This window comes from Pseudorasbora parva, chromosome 5 (genome assembly GCF_024679245.1).
Source record: "Pseudorasbora parva isolate DD20220531a chromosome 5, ASM2467924v1, whole genome shotgun sequence".
Lineage (NCBI taxonomy): Eukaryota > Metazoa > Chordata > Actinopteri > Cypriniformes > Gobionidae > Pseudorasbora > Pseudorasbora parva.
The window spans coordinates 8,928,702-8,954,307 of NC_090176.1; the positions used below are offsets into that span (position 1 = coordinate 8,928,702).

Below are 25,606 nucleotides of genomic sequence, written 5' to 3' on the forward strand. Positions count from 1 at the left end.
GAAATGTATATCTTATTTATCACGTGTCAGCAAAGACATTTATAATGTTACAAAATATATATCAATTTCAAATAAATGCTGTTCTTTTGACATTTCTGTTCATTGAAGAATCCTAAAAAATATATCATGATTTCCACAAAAATAGTAGGCAGCACAAGCATTATAATAATCATTAGTATAATGATTATATAAAATAATAATGTTTATTGAGCAGCAAATTAGAACGTTTACTGAAGGATCATGTGACACTCCCTATGTTTCCATCCAAAGTTGCAAATTTAACTTATACGCAAAATTAGAATATTGCAAAAAAAGTTCACGAATAAAGCTTTTCCATCCAGTGAGTCGAAGAGAAAACAATCGTCACTTCCCGAATAAACTAGTGCTAAATATCAGAGAGATATAGGAAAAATGGAAGTTGCTGCAGTAGGAGAAGCCTCTGTATACTTGTATACAATCCATTGTCATATATAATAAATTACTTGCTTTTCAAAGCATGCAGATGAAACGCAATAAAGGCGTTATGTTGGGCATTTTGATGTTTGCATCCAGCGTCTTTTTACGCAATATTTCAAAATGCACTTAGAAATAGGTGGATGGAAACATAAATACTAAAGACAGGAGCAGTGATGCTGAAAAATCAGCGTTTTATATGATCTTATTTGACCAATTGTAATATTTACTGTTTTTACTGGATTTTTGCTTAAATAAATGCCTTGGTGATTGTCTGTGGCCTTGCTATTAAGATGCGGTTTGGTCCATCGGATCACAAGTAGACGAGGGAGACACATTCCAGTTTACACCTAGTGTTTTAATCCATCTCTTTTGTCCACTTTCAACCACTTCTGTCCTCATTTCTTTGAGGGGAGGGTCTATGGGTGGGGTAAATGTATGTGAGTTTTTCAGATCTTTTGATCTAATGGATAAAATAATCTCTTGCGAGACATAAATAATCTCTCCGCAGGACAACGCTGAATGGTGTGAGTGTGTTACAAATCAGGAATGGTGAGAGAACATTGTGCTTGGTACATTTTTCATCATCAAACCATACTTGGGTCTTCAGCCGACAATGCTTAAATCACGTCTGGCTCGGGCACTTCCTGTAATATTCACGCATGAGGTCAGTAGACGGTCTTTTGTGGCTGTTTGAAAGCATTCGACCACATGAATTTATCCTATGAAAGCAATCCAGCTGAATGTGTTTTTAAGTACCTCTTGAAGTGGGTGAAAGTGGACAAGCTCAAAAAGATTTAGACCCCATTTACACCTGTATTTAGTGTCATCCACTTGTGATCCGATCCACTAAAACGCATCTTAATACCAGGTGTACACATGGCCTAAAAGACTTACAAACAACCCCAAACTTCTGAATGGTGGTGTACATTGCAGTATGATCAATGTCTTCAGAAGCAATACACAATAGTTTTGTTTGAGGAACAATCTGATTTCAGTCCTCTTTCACAAAAAGCTGTCATCAAATCTCTGGGAATATAGTCTGCAAGTTATATGGTGTTCTACTGCTTTATTGTCCTTTTTACACTCGGCATAGTCACAGTATGTTTTCATTGTACGAGCAGTCTTCACATTTTCCTTCAGTGTTTCACAGTAGAAAGTTATACAGATTTGGAATGATATGAGAGTGAGAATCCTTTTTTAGTCAACTAACCCTTTAGTGTGGGGCTTAAAACGTTCTGATTGGCTGGAATGTGTGTGTGGGTGTGTGTGTTGTAGAGAGGAGGAGTTTGAGCAAAGGGAGGAGGAGTTGAGAAGAACTCTGGAGGAGAGAGAGGCTACATATAAAACTCAGATAGAGGACCTGCAGCGGAGGGTGAGAACACGCCTCGTATGACCGCCGGAAACAGAATGAACTTATAAACACACATAAAGTTTTCATGTTCTCTGACTTCCACCTATCAATCTCTCTCTCTGTGTAGTTGGCAAAGCTTGAATCTGGCAGTGGTCATCATGAGTCTTCATTGTCGGGCAGTAAGTCTGCAGATTCACTTATTTTGGGTGAGTTCAACTTCTTGTTGCATGTTAATAGCCGTCTGTTTCCAAGAAGGCTTCACTGATTGTGAGGTCATGCTGAGCCCATACTGAAGTTATGAGATGGAAAAGCAATTGGGATCAGTCACAGAAACTGAAAAACTCAGGAATAAAAACAAGAACTATGCACTATTAAGTTAAATACGCATCTAATGGACTTTTCACATGTGAAATCCACATTCAATGTTTGAATGTTGAGCATGAAAACGTTTCTGAATTCCCTGAAACGCCTCCATTGTAGTCTTTTCTAGTTTTCTTCTGGGAACAAACACGTCACAATATTCTTCAATTAAATAATTTTAATACAAATGGACGAGAGCATCTTAAATTCTGCCTATACTGTGTATAATATAATAAAAGTACAGTGACAATTGGAGAGCCTTCCAAAGATCTGTAAAAGCGTTTAATGATGTTGGATAATTGTTCTCCAGGAGCAGACTGGAGTGAAGTGGTTCCTGAGACTGAGCGTTTGGACACCAGCGCCCATCGTGCAAGGGCCCATCTGGCTCAGAGATCCAAACGCCAGCCACCGTCCCGCAGTAAACTGAAAGAGACGCTCAGCTCCCCGACGGCACGTGCACAGGTCACAAAGAGCTCAGCAATGACTGCTGTACATATCCAATACATCTCTTTTAGACGATAACTTAAGGTCTGTGACGTTGGATGCGCTTGCCTTTTTTTCCAGGGTGATGATGAGAGTGAGTCTTTGAGTCCCGAGTCTCCACCTCCTCGTAGGAGATCAATCCAGGAGAGTCTGTCCCTGCCGGTGGCCATATCTTCACCTGCAAACCACCCAAAGGATGAAGGATCTGCTACGAGCAGCAGCCAATCAGTGCAGAGGGATCCACAGAGCCCCGCCCTCTCACCCCCCAAAGACTCCTCCCCCTCCAGTTTCCTGCGGAATGTAAAGAAGCGAGAGTCCAAAGGCAAGGGCAAAGAGGTCAAAGGTAACTAGCAGGATTTCGGATCCCAGTAGAATCCTATTGTTCAGTAATTATTATACCGATATAATAATCTAACTGCAAATTCTGATTGGATGAACCATTTCCAAATAGCTTATGAAAAATAAATAAATAAATATATATGTATGTATGTATGTATGTGTATATATATATATAAAATCTATACTACCCGGCCAAAAAAAGGCAACTGCTTAAGAGTCTGTGATTGGATCATTATTGCAGTGATTATGATGTTTCTAGCATGTTATATATCCGGCAACAGTTCTTCTGACCCTATTTATTACAAAAGTTTCGGGTTGGTAAGATTTAAAAACTTTTCTGCTCACCAAGGCAGCATTTATTTGATCAAAACTGCATTAAAAAGTTAAATATTGTGAAATATTAATACACAATTGTTTTCTATTGTAATATATTTTTCAATGCAATTTATTCCTGTGATGAAAGTTGAATTTTCAGCATCATTACTACAGTCTTCAGTGTCTTCAATGTGCTAGTAATTTGTAGTAATTGTTCTTACTGTCAGTGTTGAAAACAATTGCGCTGCTCAATATTTTTGTGGAAACCACAATACATTTTTTGATGAATTTAAAAATAAAAACATCAGCATTTATTTAAAATAGTATTTTTTGTAACAGTTTCAGTGTCTTTAAATTGATCAAAAAAAGATCAAAAGTATCTATATTAATTAACTTTGCTTAAGTGTAAGTAATGCTTGATAATAAGTGTTATTAAAAAAAAGAAAGGAATGTCAAATAAGGTACAAAAACATGACAAAATATGTGCCAGTCAAAGTTTAGATGTGGCAATGAACCTAAATAATGTCTGATTTCTTATTTAAAAACTGAAAATCTTAAGGCCTTTTCACATCGAGAGCGATAACAATAAAGATAAAGTTCTAAAAATAAACCACACCACAACTACAACTATAAAAGCACTGAGAAATTATATCACTGGAAGCACTCTCAGAAAAATGTTTCTAGCTGATGAACGATAAAAACAATGACAGCCAATCAGAATCCACCCTGCTTTATAGCGCTTAGTGTTGTCAAAAGTACCGACCGCAATACCAAATCGGTACTGAATTGTAAATTGAACGGAATCGTAAGCACCTCTGACTGGTCATTGTGCTCACACGCTCATCAAATATGTCTGTGATTGGTTACTACGTTCAGCGCTTCACAAACATGTTGTAAATATACATGAATGATGCTTTTCACAGAACGCTTACACAGATAGACACCGAGTGTTTGAATGCAGGCGTCTATCAGCCTAACGGTCCGCTGGTTGTGCTTTCAAACGCTCCCACTTTCAAAACCCTTTCAAACACTTCCGTGATCTTTCAAACTGCTGCCGTGCATTGCCCGTTGCAGCCAATCAGAGGCACATCAAAACTCAACGTGTAATAAACTGGTGCGTACGCTAATAAAGTTATCTTAAGTTATATTTACAGTTATTGTTCTTGGTGTGAACGGGCCTTCAGCCTGGCTGCCATGATCACTAGAAATGTTGCACTTAAATGCCACATTAACGTAGTTTTGTGATTTTGCCCCAAAGAGTTTTCTCATTACTACGACAAGAAAGTGCAAATCAATCCAAGTTAGCCTGGCCATCAGATGTTTGTCTGTGTTTGCGATCTGACACTTCTGTTGTTTATTTCAGATGAGTCTAATGATGCAGCTGGAAAGAGCAAAAGAAGATTCCCAGATTTTGGGTTGGTGCAAAAAAAAAAAAAAAAATCTTACAAAATCAATAAATGAGCCTCTAGTTACTCTAGTTTTTTCTTGTTGTAAGTTCATTATGGATTGTGTTGTTGTGTTTAATGCATGTTGTTTCTGATAGTGGTTTAAGGAAATCTGGAGGAAAGGGGAAAAAAATGAACAAAGACGCTACGAGGGCGTCACTGGACAGCAGGTACACACACACACACACACACACACACACACACACACACACACACACACACACACACACACAGACAACATTTTTACACTTCAACTTTTTCTGTGGATCCAAATCCATTTGACATAAGAGGTTTGTCAATGTGAAAGATGTTTTCCCAAGTCTGGTCCTCTGTTAGGAACCACAACTGTTTTCAAATGTATCCGTTTACTTGTTTTCCCATTTCATGTTATCCTGGAAACAATGATAAGCATTCCATAAGTTTTAACAGATTTTATTGGCAAAAACATTCAATGTATGCAAAGTGTCAATATGTACAGCAGGGGTCTCCAGCACGTCGCTCGCGAGCCACCAGTAGCTCGTGGCCTGATTGGAGGTAGCTCCCCAAGACGTAGGCTACTTTGCATCTAATCAGAGTGAGCTAATTTAGACTGACTTAAATTTTTTTATTTATGAACAAATGTCAATGTAAACATGCAAATGTAGGGTTGTCACAAGTACAGGTAGGCTACTTTAGTACGATGTTTGTAGTGAATTTTTATTTATTTAAATGACGATACCAGGATTTCTGTAGGCTATTACCGGTTGTACCGACTCCCGAGTATATTCTGTACACGCAGCTTTCGTTTTAATCCAAGGGCAGAGCTCCAAACTGTAGCCGAATATATACTAGTGTCTGTGAATATTAAACTGCAAATTACTATTTAAATATTACTCCTGCAAATTCTGCGTCTCTGCGTGAATAACAGGAGCAGATGCGAGGGCGCGGCAGTGCGTGTCAGCGCGTGCACACACACACTCGCGTGTCTGTGCCGTGTGCCACTATGAGGACACACGGACGCATAAACTGTCACTTCATGAGAATTTAACGTTTCATTAAGTAAGCTGTCAAATGAACACAGACACTCAAAGGTCTTCACGGCAACCCGTCATAATAAAAGTTTGGTTTAACGTTGAGAAATTGACAGAATATATTAGGCTACTGTTGCAGCCTATACAGTAGATGTAACTACATCTCTATGTAATAATAATACGTCTCTACTAATAATAATAATTATGCCTAGATGGTTCCTTATTTTTCACTTGATATTTTATGTATAAACAATGATTACTTTTTAAACAGCATACAGCCTTTAAATATTTAAATGTATGATTTACTTATAATAATTATCATCATAAATAATAAACGTTTTAAATTTAATAGATTTTTTTTTAAATAGTAGAAAGAAAAAAAAAACATTTTGCTGTAGTACCAAAATTGGTACTGACTACCGTAAAATGTTTATGGTATTGGTACCGACTACTGGAACTTCTACTGCACTCTTTCAGGTGTAAAACAGTTTGGATTGTTGTTAATATGAGAATTATGATGCATTATTTAAGAGTTTTAAGTATTGTAGAACAGGAGTAGCTCTTGGCGACTTTCATTTTTAAAAAGTAGCTCTCAAATGAAAAAAGGTTGGAGACCTCTGATGTACAGTGTTGATCGCTGATGACGATCCATTCTTGGCTTATTAGTGCTTGGAGTTGATCACAATTTGTGGACTTCTGCTTGTCCAATCGCCTTTCGAGGATTGACCACAGGTTCTCTTTGGTAATAAGATCCGGGGAGTTGTCTGGCCACGGATCCAAATTTGAATGATATCTGAGCCACATCATCATTCTTGCCTTATTTGTAATTTGTTGCTCTTATCATGCTGGAAAATGCACTTATCATCACCAGATGGTTATGAGAAGTTGCTCTTCCAGGACATTTTCATGCCATTCTTTATTTATGGCAATATTTTGGGGGCAGAATAGAGAGAGCCCAGTCCCTTGGATGAAAAGCAACCTGGATTGTCTCAAGATGCTTCACTGTTGGCACGACACCAGACAAACGACAGAACTTTTCTTCTGCACAGTCTGTTTTCCAGATGTCCCAGACAGTCAAAAAGGGACTTCATCAGAGAAAATCTTCTGTTGTCCAATTCTTGTACTTCCTGCAGAATTTTCAGTCTGTCCTTGATGATTTTCTTGGAGAAGTGGTTTCTTTGGTGCCCTTGTTGACACCAGGCCATTGTCCAAAAGTCTTGACCTCACTTTGAGTGCATCACAACCACCTGATGCCAATATTGAGCAGCTCTGCACTAGTGGTGACACGATTCCTTAGCTGATTCCTCAGGAGGAGACAGTTCTGGCACTTGCTGGACACTCTGGGACATCCTGAAGCCTTCTTCACCCTCACCTCTCATTAGCAGCGGCCTCATTTAGCCCCACCCTGCTTCATACTACAGTAACTTTAAGAAATCTTTAATACATTAGCTCATCCGTGAATGGCTGTAAAGGTGAAGACACTCCCACGTCATCAAGCTATGCGTTTGTTTTGAATATGCGACCTCATGTTACATTGTGCCTTTAATCGTCACTAGCAAGCTCTTGCGTGCCATCTGAAATCTTGTTTTGGGTTGGTGTATAGATCAACTCTTCTTCTTTTGCTCTTTTTCCTGTTGTGGCGGTTCGCAAACAGCATTGGATTACAGCACACGCCCCCTTCTGGATTGGAGTGTGGACTTTATTCATCGTCCGACTGTATACACCAAACCAATGACGTCCATACCGTTGACTGTTCGGGACGAATACTTGTACCGCTTAACCCTAGATCTTTAATATCCTTTGCAGCAATTTCCTTGCATGTGAGGCCATTTTAATGCAAGGCGATGATGGGTGCACGTCTTTCTTTGGTGGTAACCATTGCTAACACAAGAACACAATGATCGGAAGGGATCCTTTTATAGCAGTTGGTCTGCTCTTATAATCTAGTACTTGTTCACACTTTCCCATGTGCTAATGATATGATTGGTGAAATTATGTTAGCTGGTCCTTTTGTGCCAGCGGCAAAAAAAATTTAAAAACATTTTGAAAAAATAAAGCATTTTTCAATTATTTAAAATGCATCTGATCACACTGCACAGTCTATAAACATGGTTAAAGGGTTAGTTCACCCAAAAATGTAAATTATGTCATTAACTCCTCACCCTAATGTTGTTCCACACCCGTAAGACCTCCGTTCATCTTCACACACAGTTTAAGATATTTTATATTTAGTCCGAGAGAGTATGCACACTATACTGTCCATGTCCAGAAAGGGAATAAAAACATCACAGTAGTCCATATGAGACATCAGAGAGTTAATTAGTTAATTGATTCATGATTCGGCGTATCGCGTGTCAAACTGCTGAAATCATGTGACATTGGCGATCCAAATCATGAATTAATCTGCTGATTCATGACCTTTTGAATCTTTATTTGAGGATTGAAAACAAACCCAGAAGAGAAGACAATGCTGAATAAAGTTGTAGTTTTTTGTTATTTTGGACCAAAATGTATTTTGAATGCTTCAAGAGATTCTGATTAACCCACTGATGTCTCATATGGACTACTGTGATGATGTTTTTATTCCCTTTCTGGACATGGACAGTATAGTGTGCATACACTGCCATTAAAGCAACAGATAAGCACTCGGACTAAATATAAAATATCTAAAACTGTGTTGCGAAGATGGACGGAGGTCTTACGGGTGTGGAACGACATTAGGGTGAGTCTTGACATAAATTTACATTTTTGGGTGAACTAACCCTTTAATCGGCACCACAACAACTAAATTAGCAAACTTTGCAAAACACAAACTTTGTCACCTAAAAACCAATACTTTTGGCCAGGGCTGTATCTGTATTCTCTCTTCTCATGTCTGGTACATGTATGTAGGCTGTAAACGGAAGGATGTTTTATTTGATTTCAGACCACTATTGTGGATTTGACCAATTTTACTTTATCCTATTTATTTTTTAATTATCTTTACAACTGTTTTAACTATCCTTGTTTTTAATTTTAAATTCATACACATGATATTCTTTTTTCTCATGTATATGTTACCACTATTTTAATTAATTTCTATGTAAAGCACTTTGAATTGCCATTGGGTATGAAATGTGCTATACAAATAAATATACAATTGCCTTGCCTTGGTCTTGGTGTAGTAGGGGTTCAGCAGAGTTACTGGAGGAGTCCGGAGTCCGACTGTCCCCCTCAGAGTCCATGACCTCCATCCCCACCTGCATGCCCTTCTCCTGGTTTGGGGAGAAAGACAAAGAGCGAGACCGAGAGCCGTCATCCTCCACCAGCAGTCTCCCATACACAACTGCAGATGCCAGCGAACACACACACAACTCCAAAAACAAGGTGAGAAGTTCTTCTCACAAGGGGCAGTTCTGCGCAAGAAACCTGAATTGATTTCTCTTGCATAATTAAAACTGATTAATTGACTGAGTTTGATGGGGAATTTGCCACCATTTATAAAAATTATTCTGTAATCACTATCATTTCATATCAGGTCATTAATATATTGATCCTTGTTGTTTCAGGGCTAAATAATATGTAAATCTAAATGTCTAAATACGTATATAAGGTATAACACACTAGGCACTTTTCACAAATAGGATACAAAAATAAATGATATGCAGTTTTCCCCCTATTTTTTGTCCATTTCTAGCAATAAACATTAATCAAGCATACAAATCAAGAAAAATGAATCAAATTAAGACATTTGCTGTTTTTAAAACTAGATAGTATTCGTGCTAAGTTAATCATATGTGACCCGTGCTGGCAAAGTGGTATTGCGCACGGGCTGATTTCGAGCTACAGGCATAAGTTAAAAAATTTCATTTTGGTAAAAAATGCAGTTTTTCTCTGCTTGCTTCTCGACTGCCAGTGCTTCCCCTCAGCACACGTTTGGTATCATTTATAAAGCGCAGAATTCCTACTTTGTGAATATTCATAGCAAATTATCGATGGCATGAGTCTGAACCAATGAAATGTGATTTTCAAACTCATGCTGATGTAAACAAAACGATCTTACTGACTGATCCGATGCATGCACACAAAGACGCCTGAGACGACGATATATACACACACACGCCTTGATATACACACATACACAGAATTAAAGGATTTCAAAACACCTGGAAACATTACTGTAGTTAACTGTCTTGCGTGAACGTTTGGTTAGTTGGGAAAAAGCATCTGGTGTGCAAAATTATATTAGATCCATAGGTCTTATTATATATTCATTAAAGGGGGGGTGAAACACTCAGTTTAAGTCAATCTCATGTCAATCTTGAGTACCTATAGAGTAGTATTGCATCCTTCATATCTCCGAAAAGTCTTTAGTTTTATTATATTTATAAAAGAAATATAGGCTGTACCGAGTCTTTCCGGAAAAAACAGAGCGCCTGGAGGCGTATCGAGTGGGCGGAGCTAAAGAATGACAAGTGCGCAAAGCGGTGACGTCCTCAAGCATGGAGAAACCCATCGCTATCGAGCTCAGTTAATAGATATATGATCTAGAATCATTCGGAGGCAGAAATAAATTGAACAGGAGAAACAGCAACAGCAGGACGTCCGTCTCTGTGGTATGTACTGTATTTAGTGGCCTGTCAACATTTGTGTGTGTTTACTCGCAGTTTATGAGGACATGATTCGGTTTATGGACTATTGTATGCGACTAAACCTTAGCAGTAGCAAGCAAAACGGTTTTGCACGTCAGACTAGTGTAACGTTATACATAGAACAACAATGGAGTCCGTTAGCGCATTTGAATGACGAAGCGCGCGATCGTGTCGTTTACTGATGTTTACTCACGCGACGATAGCCAACAGCACAGACATTTGAAGCAGTTTAACTCACCGGCTGCTTCCAAAGCAGGACCGAACCTTTATCACTGGGACCGTTCTGTCAGCGATGTTGTGAAGCTTCCCATCATTTCTGCGTTCAAATTGGTTCAAATGCTGCGCTGCCTTCCCGGAATGCTGTGCTGAAGCGTTGAAGTCGCTTGATGTCACCCATAGGAATAAAGTGGAGCGTCATAAGTGTTCACGGATGACTGGATCTGCACCTGAGAGACTGTTTACGGCGTGCATTTCCTCTCTTGCTCTAGTCACGCGAGCGCGCACCCTACCGGGAGAAGAGCCTGTACGGCCCATACAAGGACCTTCCGCTCTATTAACGTCAAGTCGACCCATACTCGAAAAAAACTCTCCGAAACTTGTGAGAGACCGGAAGGAGTATTATTGACACAGAAATACTCCATCAAACGTCCAACATTAGTTTTTGAAACTTTGTCTATGTTTAGGATGGGAATCCAAGTCTTTAACAGTGTAAAAAGCTCAGTATGCATGAAACAGCATTTCACCCTCCCTTTAATGTGAATAAAAAAATAGTGGTATCATGGGGAAAAAAAGTTGCATATATATTTTTCCTATAGATATTGGGTTTTGACTTGGTGTATGCCAGTTTTGGTTGCTAGGTTGATTTTGTTTTACCACCTTCAAAAAAACTTTCATGTAATTTTCCTCAAAAGTGGCTTTGTTGACTCGTCTGATTCCAACAATTCATATATTTTGAAGGTTTTTTTAATAGAACATGAAAATAACTTATTTTTGAAAATGTGCTCGTTGCGACTAGTTTTGCCAGCATGGTTCAGATAGTTGATGCTTCTCTTTAATGCTTCTCACAACAAAAACATGAGGTCTGTGCATTTTTAAGCCTTTTAAAAAAATAATAATAATAAAGTCAAGGGACACCAAAGTGTATTGTATTCATTAAAAAAAATGCCCATCTACGTTCAAAAGTTTGGGTTTGGTAAAATAATTTAATGCTTTCTTTTTCTGCTCACCAAGGCTGAATTATTTGATCAGATATTTATCTGCTGTTATCGGTCTTACGTGAAGATTTTAAATGCAGTAAAAACTGTAGTATTGTAAAATAATATAAGAACAGTTTTCTATTTGCAAATATTGTAAAGTGTAATTTATTCCTGTGATCAAAGCTGAATTTATCATCATTACTCCAGTCTTTAGTGTCACACGGTCCTTCAGAAATCATTCTGAAATGAGGATCTGCTGCTCAAACATTTATGATTATTATCAATGTTATGTTGCTTCATATTGTTGTATAAACTGTGATTTTTTTCAGGATTATTTGATGAATAGAAAAGAACGGCATTTAAAATAAATAAATACTTTGTAATAATGCTTAAGTATTTACTGTCACTTATAATCAGTCTAATGCATCCTTGCCTAATAAAAGCATACATTTTTCCGAAAAACAAAACAAAAATCATGCTTTTCCCAAACTTTTGAACAGTAGTGTATGTACTGTTGTCTCCTTGTCTAGTTTGTATCATCGCAGACTAAAACTAAATCATAAACAACAAATATCTGCCGTCCAGCTGGACTTTTGGTTTGTTTGCAATTGTGAGATGCTAAGGAGAAGCAGCGTCAAAATGTTGTGAAATATGCAGCCGTATGGATGTGATCAATAATCCGACACAGTCCATGCTCAGACAGTGAATTTAACAGGTGTTTAAACCGCCTCCAGCTGAAGAAGCGTGTTTGGTAAAGGCTTCGGACAGTGATGTCATATTATTAACCCCTCTCCCCGTCCCCGAACAGACAAACCTCTCCTGGTCTTCTCTGTTCAGTCGCTCCTTAGATTTGGTACAGTATATTTTCTCTTATAGACGCTAGATGTCAAAATAATGTCTAGCATTAATGTATGTAGAATCACATTAGTGTGTATGTGTTTGTTCTGAATGCAGTGCACTAGATGCATGACGCTTCTTATGATTCAATCAGGCTTATTTGTACAATCACTCTTTTCCTCAAATTATTATTTTTCCAGCCTTGTTGCTTGTAGATGTTACACTGCTTATCTGGTTTAGTATGTGCTGTTGTAGTTGTAGCTGAGGTGTAGTTGTATTTAGGTGGGTGTTAACCGATATGAGTTATAATTGGGTGATTAAAATGCAATATTAATAGGGCTGGGTTGACAAAATTACTTATTTTAATTTTGAAGAGCCGATATTGATTCTTAAATCCCAAGACCGATTCTGTTGATGCGTGAACAAAACTTCACTATACATAATTTGTAGTATGCCTCCCATCCAGTAATCACAACGAGTTTTAGCTTTGTTACTTTTGAAAAGAAACTTCCAACAATAAATGTGATTTTTGCACTCTTCAAGCAGCATGTGACCTGATTATATCGTCCTCTTTACTACTAGTTATAGCATGAAATAAACATGAATGAACATCAGGAACATTTCAAAAGAGTAGGAGTGTAACCCTGGCATCCTGGCCAAATTTGCCCATTGGCCTCTGTCCATCATGGCCTCCTTATCATCCCAACATCCTGATTGGCTTCATCGCTCCACCAATCAGCTGGTGTGTTGTGAGCGTTCTGGCACAATATGGCTGCTGTCACATTGGTGGTGGTTGAGGAGATTCCCCCCTTCTATATGTAAAGCGCTTTGAGTACTTAGAAAAGTGCTTTATAAATATAACAAATTGTTATTATATTATTATTATTATTATTATAATGTCTCGTGTAATCGATCAATCAGTGTCGTAGAAAGATGTCGCTAAAACAGCTTGTTACGTTTTCCTCAGGAAAGCCATTCAATAGCCGTATTTTTATAGTTGGCTAGAGAAAAATAATTCTTGAGAGGAGAATTGTAATAAAAATATGCAGTATTGCATACTCATTAGGTATTTACTGCATGTTGAATAAATCTTTCAGGAAAACAACTGTTGTTTAAATGTTTATATTAGAAGAAAAAGATCAGTTTGAGTCAGATTCAATGACTCGCTCATTAAACACTTCATTTGTTCCATTACTGGATCAATCAGCGTTCTTGGACGAATCTCTTAAATGATTAATTCAATGACAAGTAATTTTTTTAACAGCCAATTTGTCACCACCTACTAGTTTAAGAATGTAATTGATCAACTTTATTGTCTATAGCGTCGTTAAATTCAAAAGGTGATTTACGCTATTTTGAACGGTACCGTAGACATCAGTGTTTATATCTGAACTATAAACTTTCGTTTTTTTCTCTGATCATTTGAAATATTGTAAGACAGCAATAATGATACGGTGGTTCAAAGACTTAGTTCACACTTGTAGTTCAGTTAGTTTGGTCCGGACCAAAAACAAAAAACAAAAACAAAACATATAGTCCTGGTCCGCTTAGCGTTCACACTGGCATTTTTAACAGCTCACCTAAAGTTACCGAACCAAAGGCACAGGGAGACGCTCACAACCTGATTGGTCGGCTTATATGACGTAGGAGCTGCTTACCGAACTTTCAAAACAACGCTGTGTGCTGGATTAAACACCATCATTTTATGCGTGTACATATGGCATTATTTTTACCCGCTGAGAACTCATGAAGAGCTCATAAAATGTTAAAAACATTCAAAACAGCAGCAGGATTTCCTCCGCTGCAGAAAAGAGACGGCCGTTCTGTCGTCTGTCCCTGCTAATAATGGGCAACACAGGTCCTTTGATGAGAAGAGCCAGGTATGCTTTTTGTGTGTTTTTTCTAGCATTTTCAAAACATGCTCGTCGGACCAATTATTGATGAGGCACTTCCTCGTTGCTCTACGTTTGCCCTCTAACGTTAAAGTTACTCATTTTGGATACACCGATCTTTCCGCGTCGTCAAATCAGCTGACTATGTGTCGCGTCTTGTGACATTACGTCGGTTTTTGGTCCGTTTACATGTCTTTGGTCCGTGTTGCGTTCATATATCAATCAAACCACACCAGAGTTCGTTTGGAAGCGGACCGAGACCCATCTTTTTAGTGGCCTCGGTCCGCTTGTTTGGTGCGCACCAGGGTTCAGATGGCAGCGTTCACATAAATCAACCGCACTAAACGAGCAATCGCACCAGGGTTCGTTTTAATCCAACCAAACATGACAAGTGTAAACGCACCCTTAATGAAGCTGTTTCATATTTACACGTGACAACGGCTCTCTGGCTCAGTGGCGCCGCAAACACAGATCTTAATGTCCACTGTGATCGTACTCAAAGGTTTAATAGACAACAGAATCGTTGTCGAAATGATATCACGTGGGTGTTTGAATTGAGATTGCAATCTTTTAATGATTAATCGCGCAGGTCTAGTACCTAAATATTAACATGATCAAATACAGGCATACACAAAATGGTGAACTGAGATTTAAAGCTACACTGTGTGATATTTTCCCCCATCTAGCGGTGTAAAGGTATATGACCATCCAGTGAATAATAGTTTCTGTTCCTCTCAATTCTGATTTCGTTTTAACTCCTACGGTGGCTGATTTAGTCCAAGATTAACATGGTAATCCCCCTCTTCACATTCGACACAGTGCCATCGAGTGTTTAAACATGAAAGGCGAAGCTTGAATTTATGGGTATGTCCCTCTTCGGCTAATGTACTTTCAAGATGAAGGGCCAACATGGCGACCGGCATTCGAACCCCTCACCCGTATGTATTTTCAATGGTATATTATAAACTTACGAGAATACTTTATTACTTGAAAGAAGTAAATATACATTAATGAGCACATATATTTTTGAAAGAACTAAGTGATTTTAGCTAAGAATAAACTAAAAAAGTTTCACAGTGTAGTTTTAAAATATTCTAAGAAACTTCCTCAAAGTATTTGAAAATGTCTACTTGCAGTAGGCTAGATTTAAGACTTCGGCACAAGGAAACCGAACACCTCTGTTATTCGGCCATGCGTAGAATTAATTTGATGCCTGTATTTGATCATGTTAATATTTAGGTACTAGAGCTGCGATTAAAATATTAAAAGATCGTAATCTCAATTCAAACACCCACATGATGATATTCCTCAATGACAGCGATTCTGATGCCATTAAACTCAAAGCCCAGGTGTTCGTTGATAAATGGCCTGTCAATTCTAGGTCCGGCACTTCTACAGTATTAGACGGTCTTGTCATTTTGTAGGACTGTTGATGATGCAGCTGTTTTTTCCTCTGAAGATCCCAGTTCTTTATCAACTGTACATGTGTTGTAATGTTAGACGCAGTAGTTCTTGAATTTGTTTCTGTCATAGATATTTGCTCTGCAGTTTTGCTGCATAATGACTTGGAGGTCATCTGATAAAGAAACTGGATCTAACAAGGGATATAACAGACAAGATTCAATAAATGGAATAAATCAATGTCTTTGAATGTTGCAATCAGTCAGTCAGGCATACCATTCAAAAGTTAGATTTTTTTCTTCTCAGAGGTCTCTTATGCTCCACCAGGCTACATTTATCTGGTTGAAAACACAGTAATATTATGGAATATTATTTCAATATAAAATGACACTGGTTTATTTCAATATATAGTGTAAACTGTAATTTGTTCCGGTGGTCAAAGCTGAATTTTGAGCATCATTACAGTCACATGATCAGTCAGAAATCATTCTGATATGATGACCTGCTGCTCAAGAAACAGCATTTATTTGAAATATTTTGTAACATTATAAATGTCTTTACAGTTGCTTTTGACCACATTAATGCATCCTTGCTAAATAAAAGTATTAATTTCTTTAAAAAAATGTTTTTAAATGCCTTATTTTATATAGGAATTATTTTGTCCACTTTCAAGGTGTATATTTTTTGTACATAATTACATGCACTTTGTTCACATTATTTCTATATATTGTTTGCAACATTTTATGATTTATTCAATTGCATATTTAATATTGTCTGATAAATCCCTCCGTACAGAGGGATAAATGTGCTGTACACACACACACACACACAGCACACTGTGTAGAATCATCATTTGTTTGTGTTTTATTGTTATTAATCGTATTTGATAATGAGATACTGTGCTCCTGTGCATCAGCTCACTCTTTTGCCGTAAATAGCTGAAAATCCCCCGATCCTTGTGTTTGGATAACAAATCCTGCTTTCTGTGCCCGTTCCAGAGTTTGTCAGTGCTAGATGATTCGAACCCCAGCAGTCCTGCTTCAGATTTTTCTGGGCTGGTGGTGGAGCCCAACCTGTCGGGCCGCTCTCATACATTAACCTTCTCCTCCAGCGAGGTGAGTGACGCTCTCACCGCCGTTCGTTTGCATGGCTTTCCTGTGGCGTAAAAGGTCAGGTATTGTCTCGTTGACCCACCCCTTCGCCTTTTGTAGTTCCTGAGTTGTAGTTATTTTTACTCTAAAGCGCTGCATGCTTGTGCTGATGTGTCTGCTGTCAGTAGCGTTAGTCTTGCGTGACGAGACGATCCGGTGTATGTTGCGTGAACATAAGCAGATAGCATTCATTCCATCCAAAACACGTGCTGTGCGTTTTTTGCAGTGTGGTATTAGAATTTGGGGTGAAAATGTTATTAATTGTAATGAAAGTAATGGTTCTGAAAGGGCCTAATGGTCAAAATATGAGGTGAAATCTGACGGCTTTCGTGATATTCACCTGGCGTGTGTGTGTGTGTGTGTGTGTTAGATGCTGGATGAGGAGCCTTGCTCTGGAGGGAAGGAATATCACTGGCAGAACCGTCCGGTCTCTGATTGGACGTCCCAGCAGGTGTGTCACTGGCTGATGGGTATGAACATGGATCAGTACACACCGGAGTTCAGCACACAGGCCGTCGATGGGCAGCAGCTCCTGAACCTGGACAGTGACAGACTCAAAGTGAGTGGGCTGAGCTCTCAAAGAAGGATATGATATCAGTCTTAATCATAACTATTGCCTCAAATACATGCGCTTTGCCATTTGTAATATTGGTAACACTTTGATGGTCCACTTTAGACATTCTAGTAACTTTGCACCTACATGTCAACTAACTCTCATTATAGTATTAGACTGTCTGATTAATATCGTGATGCTCCTCAACAGACATTTTACTGACTGTAAGTGACTCTGCAACTACATGTCAATTTATTCTACCTAATCTTTTTTACAAAAAGATTTACTATTTAAAGATTTAGATTACTAAGATTTACTATTAAAGATTTAATAAGATTTTACTAAGATTTACTATTAAAGATTAAAGATTTTATTAGATTTTACTAAGATTTACTATTTACTAATACTCTAATGAGAGTTAATTAATGTGGTTGCAAAGTTACTTATAGTGAGTAGAACGTCTGAAGTGGTGCATCAAAATAAAGTGTAACCAAAATGTATCTTTATTTTAGCACATTTTGAATGCTTAGACATTACAGTCGGCCTTTTTAAGAGATGATTCTATGATTAGAAAAGTTTTCATACTAATTTTTTTTTATTGTACTAAATAACAATATAAATCTAGTTAAAATACAAAAAGTGTGAATATATAATCCTGTAATCCATAACTAATTACTATACTCCGATTAAGAGAATTTCTATTCTACTTCATTTCTGGATTATTAATTATTAATTCAGATTCCATGTAATCAGTTGCTAACGGGCACTAGTAAAAATAAACATGTATGGATGCACATTTTATGGAAACGATTAAAAATGATGAAAATATGATGATCCTTAGGGTTGTGCAGTCAAATGATTAATCCCATCTAAAATAAACGTTTGTATATACACAAATATCATGTAAACTGTGTATAATTACACATAAGCACATGCATTTATGAAATATTTGCATGTATACACTGGGAGTGTATATAATATATATATAATTTATTTAATATTTAAAAAAAATCTTATATATATATATATATACACACACATAATAATTATACACAGTATACACAATTATATTATGTAATGGTAGTTGACATCGTGACAAAAATCAGATAATATATAATATATAAATTATTTATAAAGCTTTTTTTATTTCTATCAGTTTTTCCCCTCAATATAATCAACAAAGCTTTATCTGGTGCTGGAGATTCAGCATCACAGGAAACACTAGCTTAACCGCCGATAGAAACAATGCTAAAAACATTTTTCTAGCGCTTTATAGCCAGAATATAGCTTGCTCTTAATAAGAATGACATGAATTTATTTGTACCAATAACAGTAATCAGCATATTCAAACATGGAGCTCCTGAACTGTTCCTGACCGATTTGTTACACCAATTTGAAAATATAACTTTATGACTAAAAAAAGAAGGAATGTCTCATAAGAATTAATTAATGAACAACTGTGCCACACATGTCAAGAGAAGTGAAGCCAAAGCATTTCTATCGCCCCCTGGTGGCGCCTGTAGGTCATAAAACATTGAATTGCACTTAAAATATTTTTTAGGTAGTTATGTTGCCATATGTTCAAGTGTATGTTTTTCCAATAAGTTTGGTTTTAGTTAGTTATTTGATGCCATTAAAGTGGGGTGTAACATCACGATTGAAAGCTGTTTGCTATTGAAGACGTCATACGTCGGGTATACGTCATTTTACTTCAACATGCAACTTAAGATGTTGCTTAATCGTGTATTGCCAGCCATGACTGGCTCAATGCCACTGTCATGCACTGTCACGCTTGTGTTGAAGTGTATTTTGAAACGCTCTCCCGCAGGCTCTTGGTGTGTCCAGTCAGAATGATCGCGCTATCATCAAGAAGAAACTGAAGGAGATGAAGAAAACGCAGGAAAAGATGGAGAAACAGCGGGAGAAGCGTGAGAAAGAGGCCAGGCGCAGCGGACGACTGCCTGCCAGCACTGACTCGCTCTGCTGATGATGTTCAGAGTCACGTTTTCTTCATCTTGTTTCCTTGATGTATGGCGCACTCCAGCGGCAGACTGTTACCACTTCCTCCAACACACACACACACACAGAGGTATTCATGTCCTCACATGCGGCGTACGGTCAGTAATAACCTGTCAGATCTTCATGCTGAAACACTAATGAAGCTGCTTATGCGATCATCTTTTCACATAAAATATCTAGAGGTAGTGAATTTAATAAGAAAAGTTTACAGACTCTACCATTTCTGGGCCTATTGCCTTCACTGTTAAAAAATGCTTTTTTTTTTAATCAGTATTTTGTCTTTTTCCATTAAAAACCTAAACATCCCGGAGCAACATAAATGTAACAAGAAGCAAAATTGCATCACAGAATGTTTTCTTCTTTTTTTCCCTAAAATAAAACCACATTTAATTCATAATATATTTTTTTCTTTTTAGAGAATATGAAATCAAGACAAAATACTGATTAAGAAAATATTTTTTGCAGTGTTCTAGTAAGAGATTTTTCTATTAGACTAGCTTGTTGAGAGAACGAATATGGCTTTCCAATGTATAGCAGACCAAAACTTTTATTAGTTTTAATTGTATTTTATGAAACCACTTAAGGGGCGGCTATTAAAAAACACTCACTAAGGGATATATAAATATCTAGATGCCTATTTTCACAACTTTGCCACTAACATTGTGGCACGAATAGTGCTTTTAAAAAGATTTCATGTTGTATTTTTAGTACTTTTTGCTGGAACTTGTACAGTCGAGTGACATTGAGCACTATATTTTTACTATAACAAAGGGGAACATGGTTTATAAATGTACAAATGAAATATTTTATACACAATTATTAGCATAGCTTTAAGGAAAAGACATTAACTTTTGTACACATTTTCTACTAAGTAGAATAGCTTGTTGGTTAAAACCATTTTGCTAATTCTGAAAAGCAGAGAGTGAAACTCAGCGAAAGGTGTTTGTATGTCTGATCGTGATGAATACATACTGTTGGTGGTTTTTATTTGGATGGTTACTGCTTTTTATATTGTTGATGTGGTGCAAAAATACTTAAATGTTACAAAATGTAGCATCGTTTTATTAAGTGGCCATCACCCAGATTGTATTTCACTAATCAGAAAGGATGTAATGAATACTGGATTATCATCATCTGATTGTAAGCTTGCCAGCTGTGCTCATGGTGTCCTGTGGTTATATTTTTCTACCTTGTAAAATAGATGATTTTGGACACAGACTGTAAGACAAAATCAAGCTTTCTATCTGGTACAAAGTGCAAAAACTGCAAATAAATGCTTTCACCTCTCGTAGAAATGATTGTGTGCGTGTTCAATCCAAAATGTGGTTCATTTTAAAGTATAAAACCATTTTCACTCCATGTTTTTACTGTTATATGATTAGGGGGCGCGGTTACGCATCTCTACGGACTCTCCGGATCAAAACACAAGAAGAAGCAGAAACTACAGATAGAAGCATTGCTTGCGCTCATGTAAAATAATGCGATCACCAAACATTAAACCAAAACTGCCTAGCGTCAGTGAATGAACTGTAGACTCAGGACTCGATTTTGATCATCATTCACAATTTGATCCGGTGTCATGACAAATTTGGTCCTTTCTTGAAATCAGACCTTTATCAACTATCAGTTTATGATTATACTATGTACATTTAAAAAAATTAATCCTAAATATATACAGCTTACTATATAGTGCATAATAAAACAAATTAAATACTTTATTTTGCTTGATAAACTTATAGTAGTACCCTATTAAGTGAATAATTTAACCATTACATTTTTTATAGCTAAAATATGAGGACATTTAACACATACGATGGAAAGCATATTCACTGTCTAAATCGCTGCCTATCCCCTATATAGTGCACTGTCTGAATCCTTCTCTATCCCCTATATAGTGCACTGTCTGAATCCTTCTCTATCCCCTATATAGTGCACTGTCTGAATCGCTGCCTATCCCCCATAGTACACTGTCTGAATCCTTCTCTATCCCCTATGTAGTGCACTGTCTGAATCGCTGCCTATCCCCCATAGTACACTGTCGGAATCCTTCTCTATCCCCTATATAGTGCACTGTCTGAATCGTTCCCTATCCCCTATATAGTGCACTGTCTGAATCGTTCCCTATCCCCTATATAGTGCACTGTCTGAATCGTTCTCTATCCCCTATATAGTCCACTGTCTGAATCGTTCTCTATCCCCTATATAGTGCACTGTCTGAACTGTTCCCTGTCCTCTATATTGTCCACTGTCTGATCGCTCCCTATCCCCTATATAGTGCACTGTCTGAATCGTTCCCTATCCCCTATATAGTGCGCTGTCTGAATCGTTCCCTATCCCCTATATAGTGCACTGTCTGAATCGTTCTCTATCCCCTATACAGTGCACTGTCTGAATCGTTCTCTATCCCCTATATAGTGCACTGTCTGAATCGTTCTCTATCCCCTATATAGTGCACTGTCTGATCGTTCTCTATCCCCTATATAGTGCACTGTCTGATCGTTCTCTATCCCCTATATAGTGCACTGTCTGAATCGTTCCCTATCCCCTATATAGTCCACTGTCTGAATCGTTCCCTATCTCCTATATAGTCCACTGTCTGAATCTTTCCCTATCCCCTATATAGTGCGCTGTCTGAATCGTTCCCTATCCCCTATATAGTGCACTGTCTGAATCGTTCTCTATCCCCTATATAGTGCACTGTCTGAATCGTTCTCTATCCCCTATATAGTGCACTGTCTGAATCGTTCTCTATCCCCTATATAGTGCACTGTCTGATCGTTCTCTATCCCCTATATAGTGCACTGTCTGATCGTTCTCTATCCCCTATATAGTGCACTGTCTGAATCGTTCCCTATCTCCTATATAGTCCACTGTCTGAATCTTTCCCTATCCCCTATATAGTGCACTGTCTGAACCGTTCCCTATCCCCTATATAGTGCACTGTCTGAATCGTTCCCTATCCCCTATATAGTGCACTGTCTGAATCGTTCTCTATCCCCTATATAGTGCACTGTCTGAATCGTCCCCTATCCTCTATATAATGCACTGTCTGAATCGTTCCCTATCTCCTATATAGTCCACTGTCTGAATCTTTCCCTATCCCCTATATAGTGCACTGTCTGAACCGTTCCCTATCCCCTATATAGTGCACTGATTCAGACAGTGCACTATATAGGGGATAGAGAAGGATTCAGACAGTGTACTATGGGGGATAGGCAGCGATTCAGACAGTGCACTATATAGGGGATAGAGAAGGATTCAGACAGTGTACTATGGGGGATAGGCAGCGATTCAGACAGTGCACTATATAGGGGATAGAGAAGGATTCAGACAGTGTACTATGGGGGATAGGCAGTCGGACTGGAGCTCTCTGCCCTTTACCAATCCAGCCACGGGCCCATCCATGTGGCCCATCAAGACTCACTCTCATTTCATCAGTCCATAAAACCTTAGAAAAATCAGTCTTGAGATATTTCTTGGCCCAGTCTTGACGTTTCAGCTTGTGTGTCTTGTTCAGTGGTGGTCGACTTTCTGCCTTTCTTACCTTGGCCATGTCTCTGAGTATTGCACACCTTGTGCTTTTGGGCACTCCAGTGATGTTGCAGCTCTGAAATATGGCCAAACTGGTGGCAAGTGGCATCTTGGCAGCTGCACGCTTGACTTTTCTCAGTTCACGGGCAGTTATTTTGCGCCTTGGTTTTTCCACACGCTTCTTGCGACCCTGTTGACTATTTTGAATGAAACGCTTGATTGTTCGATGATCACGCTTCAGAAGCTTGGTTATTTTAAGACTGCTGCATCCCTCTGCAATATATCTCACTATTTTTGACTTTTCTGAGCCTGTCAAGTCCTTCTTTTGACCCATTTTGCCAAAGGAAAGGAAGTTGCCTAATAATTATGCACACCTGATATAGGGTGTTGATTAGAGGATGGATACCCGACCCGAGCCCGACGGGTTCCGGCGGTACCCGACGGGTCGGGCCGGGTTCGGACAGATATTTAGAAATGACGTTCGGGTTCGGGTCGGGCTCGGTCACGTCAGCGCGATAAGGCATTGAACCTTTTAAATTTAAAACTGCTTATTATGCAAGTAGCCAATGGGCCTGTTTAACTTGATGCAATGGTTTGTTTCTGTGACTAAAATAAATGTAAAATATTACCCTTACGCCGCATTCACACGGGGCGTAGGCGTTAATGCTTCCCATTTACTTTGAATGGGTGACATCATCCGTTGCCGAACTGAATTGTGGGTTCCGTCGCGGCGCTTCACTCGCGTTGCAAGCGGCAGAAGTTGAAGAATTCTCAACTTTTCAAGCGCCAGCGCAGGCGTCATCCAATCAGATCGCCGTATGCAAATATCCTACAGCAGACGCTAGCCAATTGCGTTCATTAACTGCTCCGTGAACCATCCAGACTGTTATAAATCCAGACGCAGCTCCTTGACCACTACGTGATATTCTTGCCGCTGTTGGCGCTTTTTCAGGATTTAATGTACTTAACAGCTTCGTGCACCTGTGCAGTGCGCTGACAACAACTAAACGGGCAATCGCACTCGCACATACAACCAAATCGGCATCCATTTCATCTCACAGACTAGCTGTCATAAAAAGGCGCTTTTTTGTGTTGTGTTTTGGTCCAAGCGGCAAGTTAATGTGATTGGCTGTTGTCACTATGACGATCGCGTCAGCACCCAGCTTCAGCCACGCCCTCCGTCAAGCGTTAACGCCTACGCCCCGTGTGAATGCGGCGTAACATCCGTCTTCCTGCATGCAGAAATTTGTTTATGTCGCCGTGACAACAACGCGCAACACGTGCGTGCATATTGCCCGCGGCATCCTCGTCATTCCAGTGAGCGCAACTTCAGCGCTGCTGGCAGCAGGACAGCCTTGAAGCCACCCACAGTTGATGCAATCCTTTTTCTGCATAAAACCTCGATTAGCCTAAACTTTGATGGATAGATTATGTAAATAGATCCCATGTTGCAGTTTAGGAACCATACAGTTTGAGAAAATTGGTAAGATGACTTTCATTTCAATAAGCATGTCAATTGTGTTACGTTAATGTTTTGTTCTGTTAGCTTGGGCCATTTTTAGCAGACCTTTGTTCATTTAATTTCAGTTGGCTATTTGATTGGGCTCTGTGTGAGGTTTGATGCCCCATGCGCGTGCTGATGCGCTCGTCTGTAACGTTAAACATTTCAGAATGCCTTCCTTACAGTTGCTTAATAAAAGTGGACTTTCCACACAAACAAACGTGCGTGTCATTAGTATATGAGGGGAAAAAAAATAGATTTTAACTGTCGGGCTCGGACATAAATATTTTAATGCCTGTCGGGCTCGGGTCGGGTTCGGTTACTGGTCTGTCGGACGCTGGTCGGGCTCGGACAGAAAAATGCGGCCCGATCCGCACTCTAGTGTTGATGTCATTAGACCACACCCCTTCTCATTACAGAGATGCACATCACCTAATATGCTTAATTGGTAGTAGGCTTTCCAGCCTATACAGCTTGGAGTAAGACAACATGCATAATGAGGATGATGTGGTCAAAATACTCATTTGCCTAATAATTCTGCACTACCTGTGCAGAGCAGACTCCCCAGACCAATGTTCAATCTTTAAAGACTGAGCTTGGTCTGGTGATAGACAAAAGTGTGAAAGAAGTGTGCCATATGCATCAGACGTTCAACTAATAGTCCATGGGCTTGTGTTATAACGTAGTTCAAACAGCATTTATCATGATTTTGTAAGAATTGTAATCAGGTGCTAAAGAGAGTATATTAAAGGTAATTTAAGCCAATGGGATCGTTTGGGGTCTTAATAGAGACCCGGTTCCCGGTGGGGAAAAAATTCTGTTTGAACTACCTTATAATAACCATTTATGTCTGTATTATTTAGCTTACTGGCATACAGATAAGAGACTAGTCTGATAGCTTATACTTGCACTTACCCTGCCTACATGTATTCTCAATTATCTTTAATGTAATTGTTAAATGCCCAAATATTTCAGATAAAATAAATAAATAATTCTAAATTATTCACTTAATAGGCTATTATTATTTATTAATGAACAATTAATCAAGTGTAAGAAATTTCAGTCAATTGGTTTTATATACTTTTTTTCGTATGCATTTATAATGTATAATTATAATCGTACTATATTTTAAATG

At 38.5% G+C, this 25,606-nt stretch overlaps 1 protein-coding gene across 7 annotated transcripts in view; it reads left to right on the top strand.

Annotated features, from left to right (window-relative positions):
* Positions 1-20,734, top strand: part of ppp1r9ala (protein phosphatase 1 regulatory subunit 9A-like A) — an 80,642-nt gene extending 59,908 nt beyond the window's left edge. For 3 of the 7 annotated variants that reach the window (XM_067443173.1, XM_067443172.1, XM_067443174.1), the window contains exons 10-20: positions 1,732-1,828; positions 1,935-2,013; positions 2,478-2,629; positions 2,732-2,993; positions 4,668-4,719; positions 4,848-4,919; positions 8,924-9,125; positions 12,395-12,439; positions 16,715-16,831; positions 17,238-17,426; positions 19,249-20,734. In XM_067443173.1, the coding sequence (XP_067299274.1) occupies positions 1,732-1,828; positions 1,935-2,013; positions 2,478-2,629; positions 2,732-2,993; positions 4,668-4,719; positions 4,848-4,919; positions 8,924-9,125; positions 12,395-12,439; positions 16,715-16,831; positions 17,238-17,426; positions 19,249-19,407 (1,426 nt within the window). In that variant the 3' untranslated portion in view covers positions 19,408-20,734. The remainder of the gene's footprint in view (positions 1-1,731; positions 1,829-1,934; positions 2,014-2,477; positions 2,630-2,731; positions 2,994-4,667; positions 4,720-4,847; positions 4,920-8,923; positions 9,126-12,394; positions 12,440-16,714; positions 16,832-17,237; positions 17,427-19,248) is intronic. The other 4 variants (XM_067443175.1, XM_067443176.1, XM_067443177.1 and 1 more) reach the window with 4 other exon arrangements.
* Positions 20,735-25,606: the final 4,872 nt, after the last annotated feature.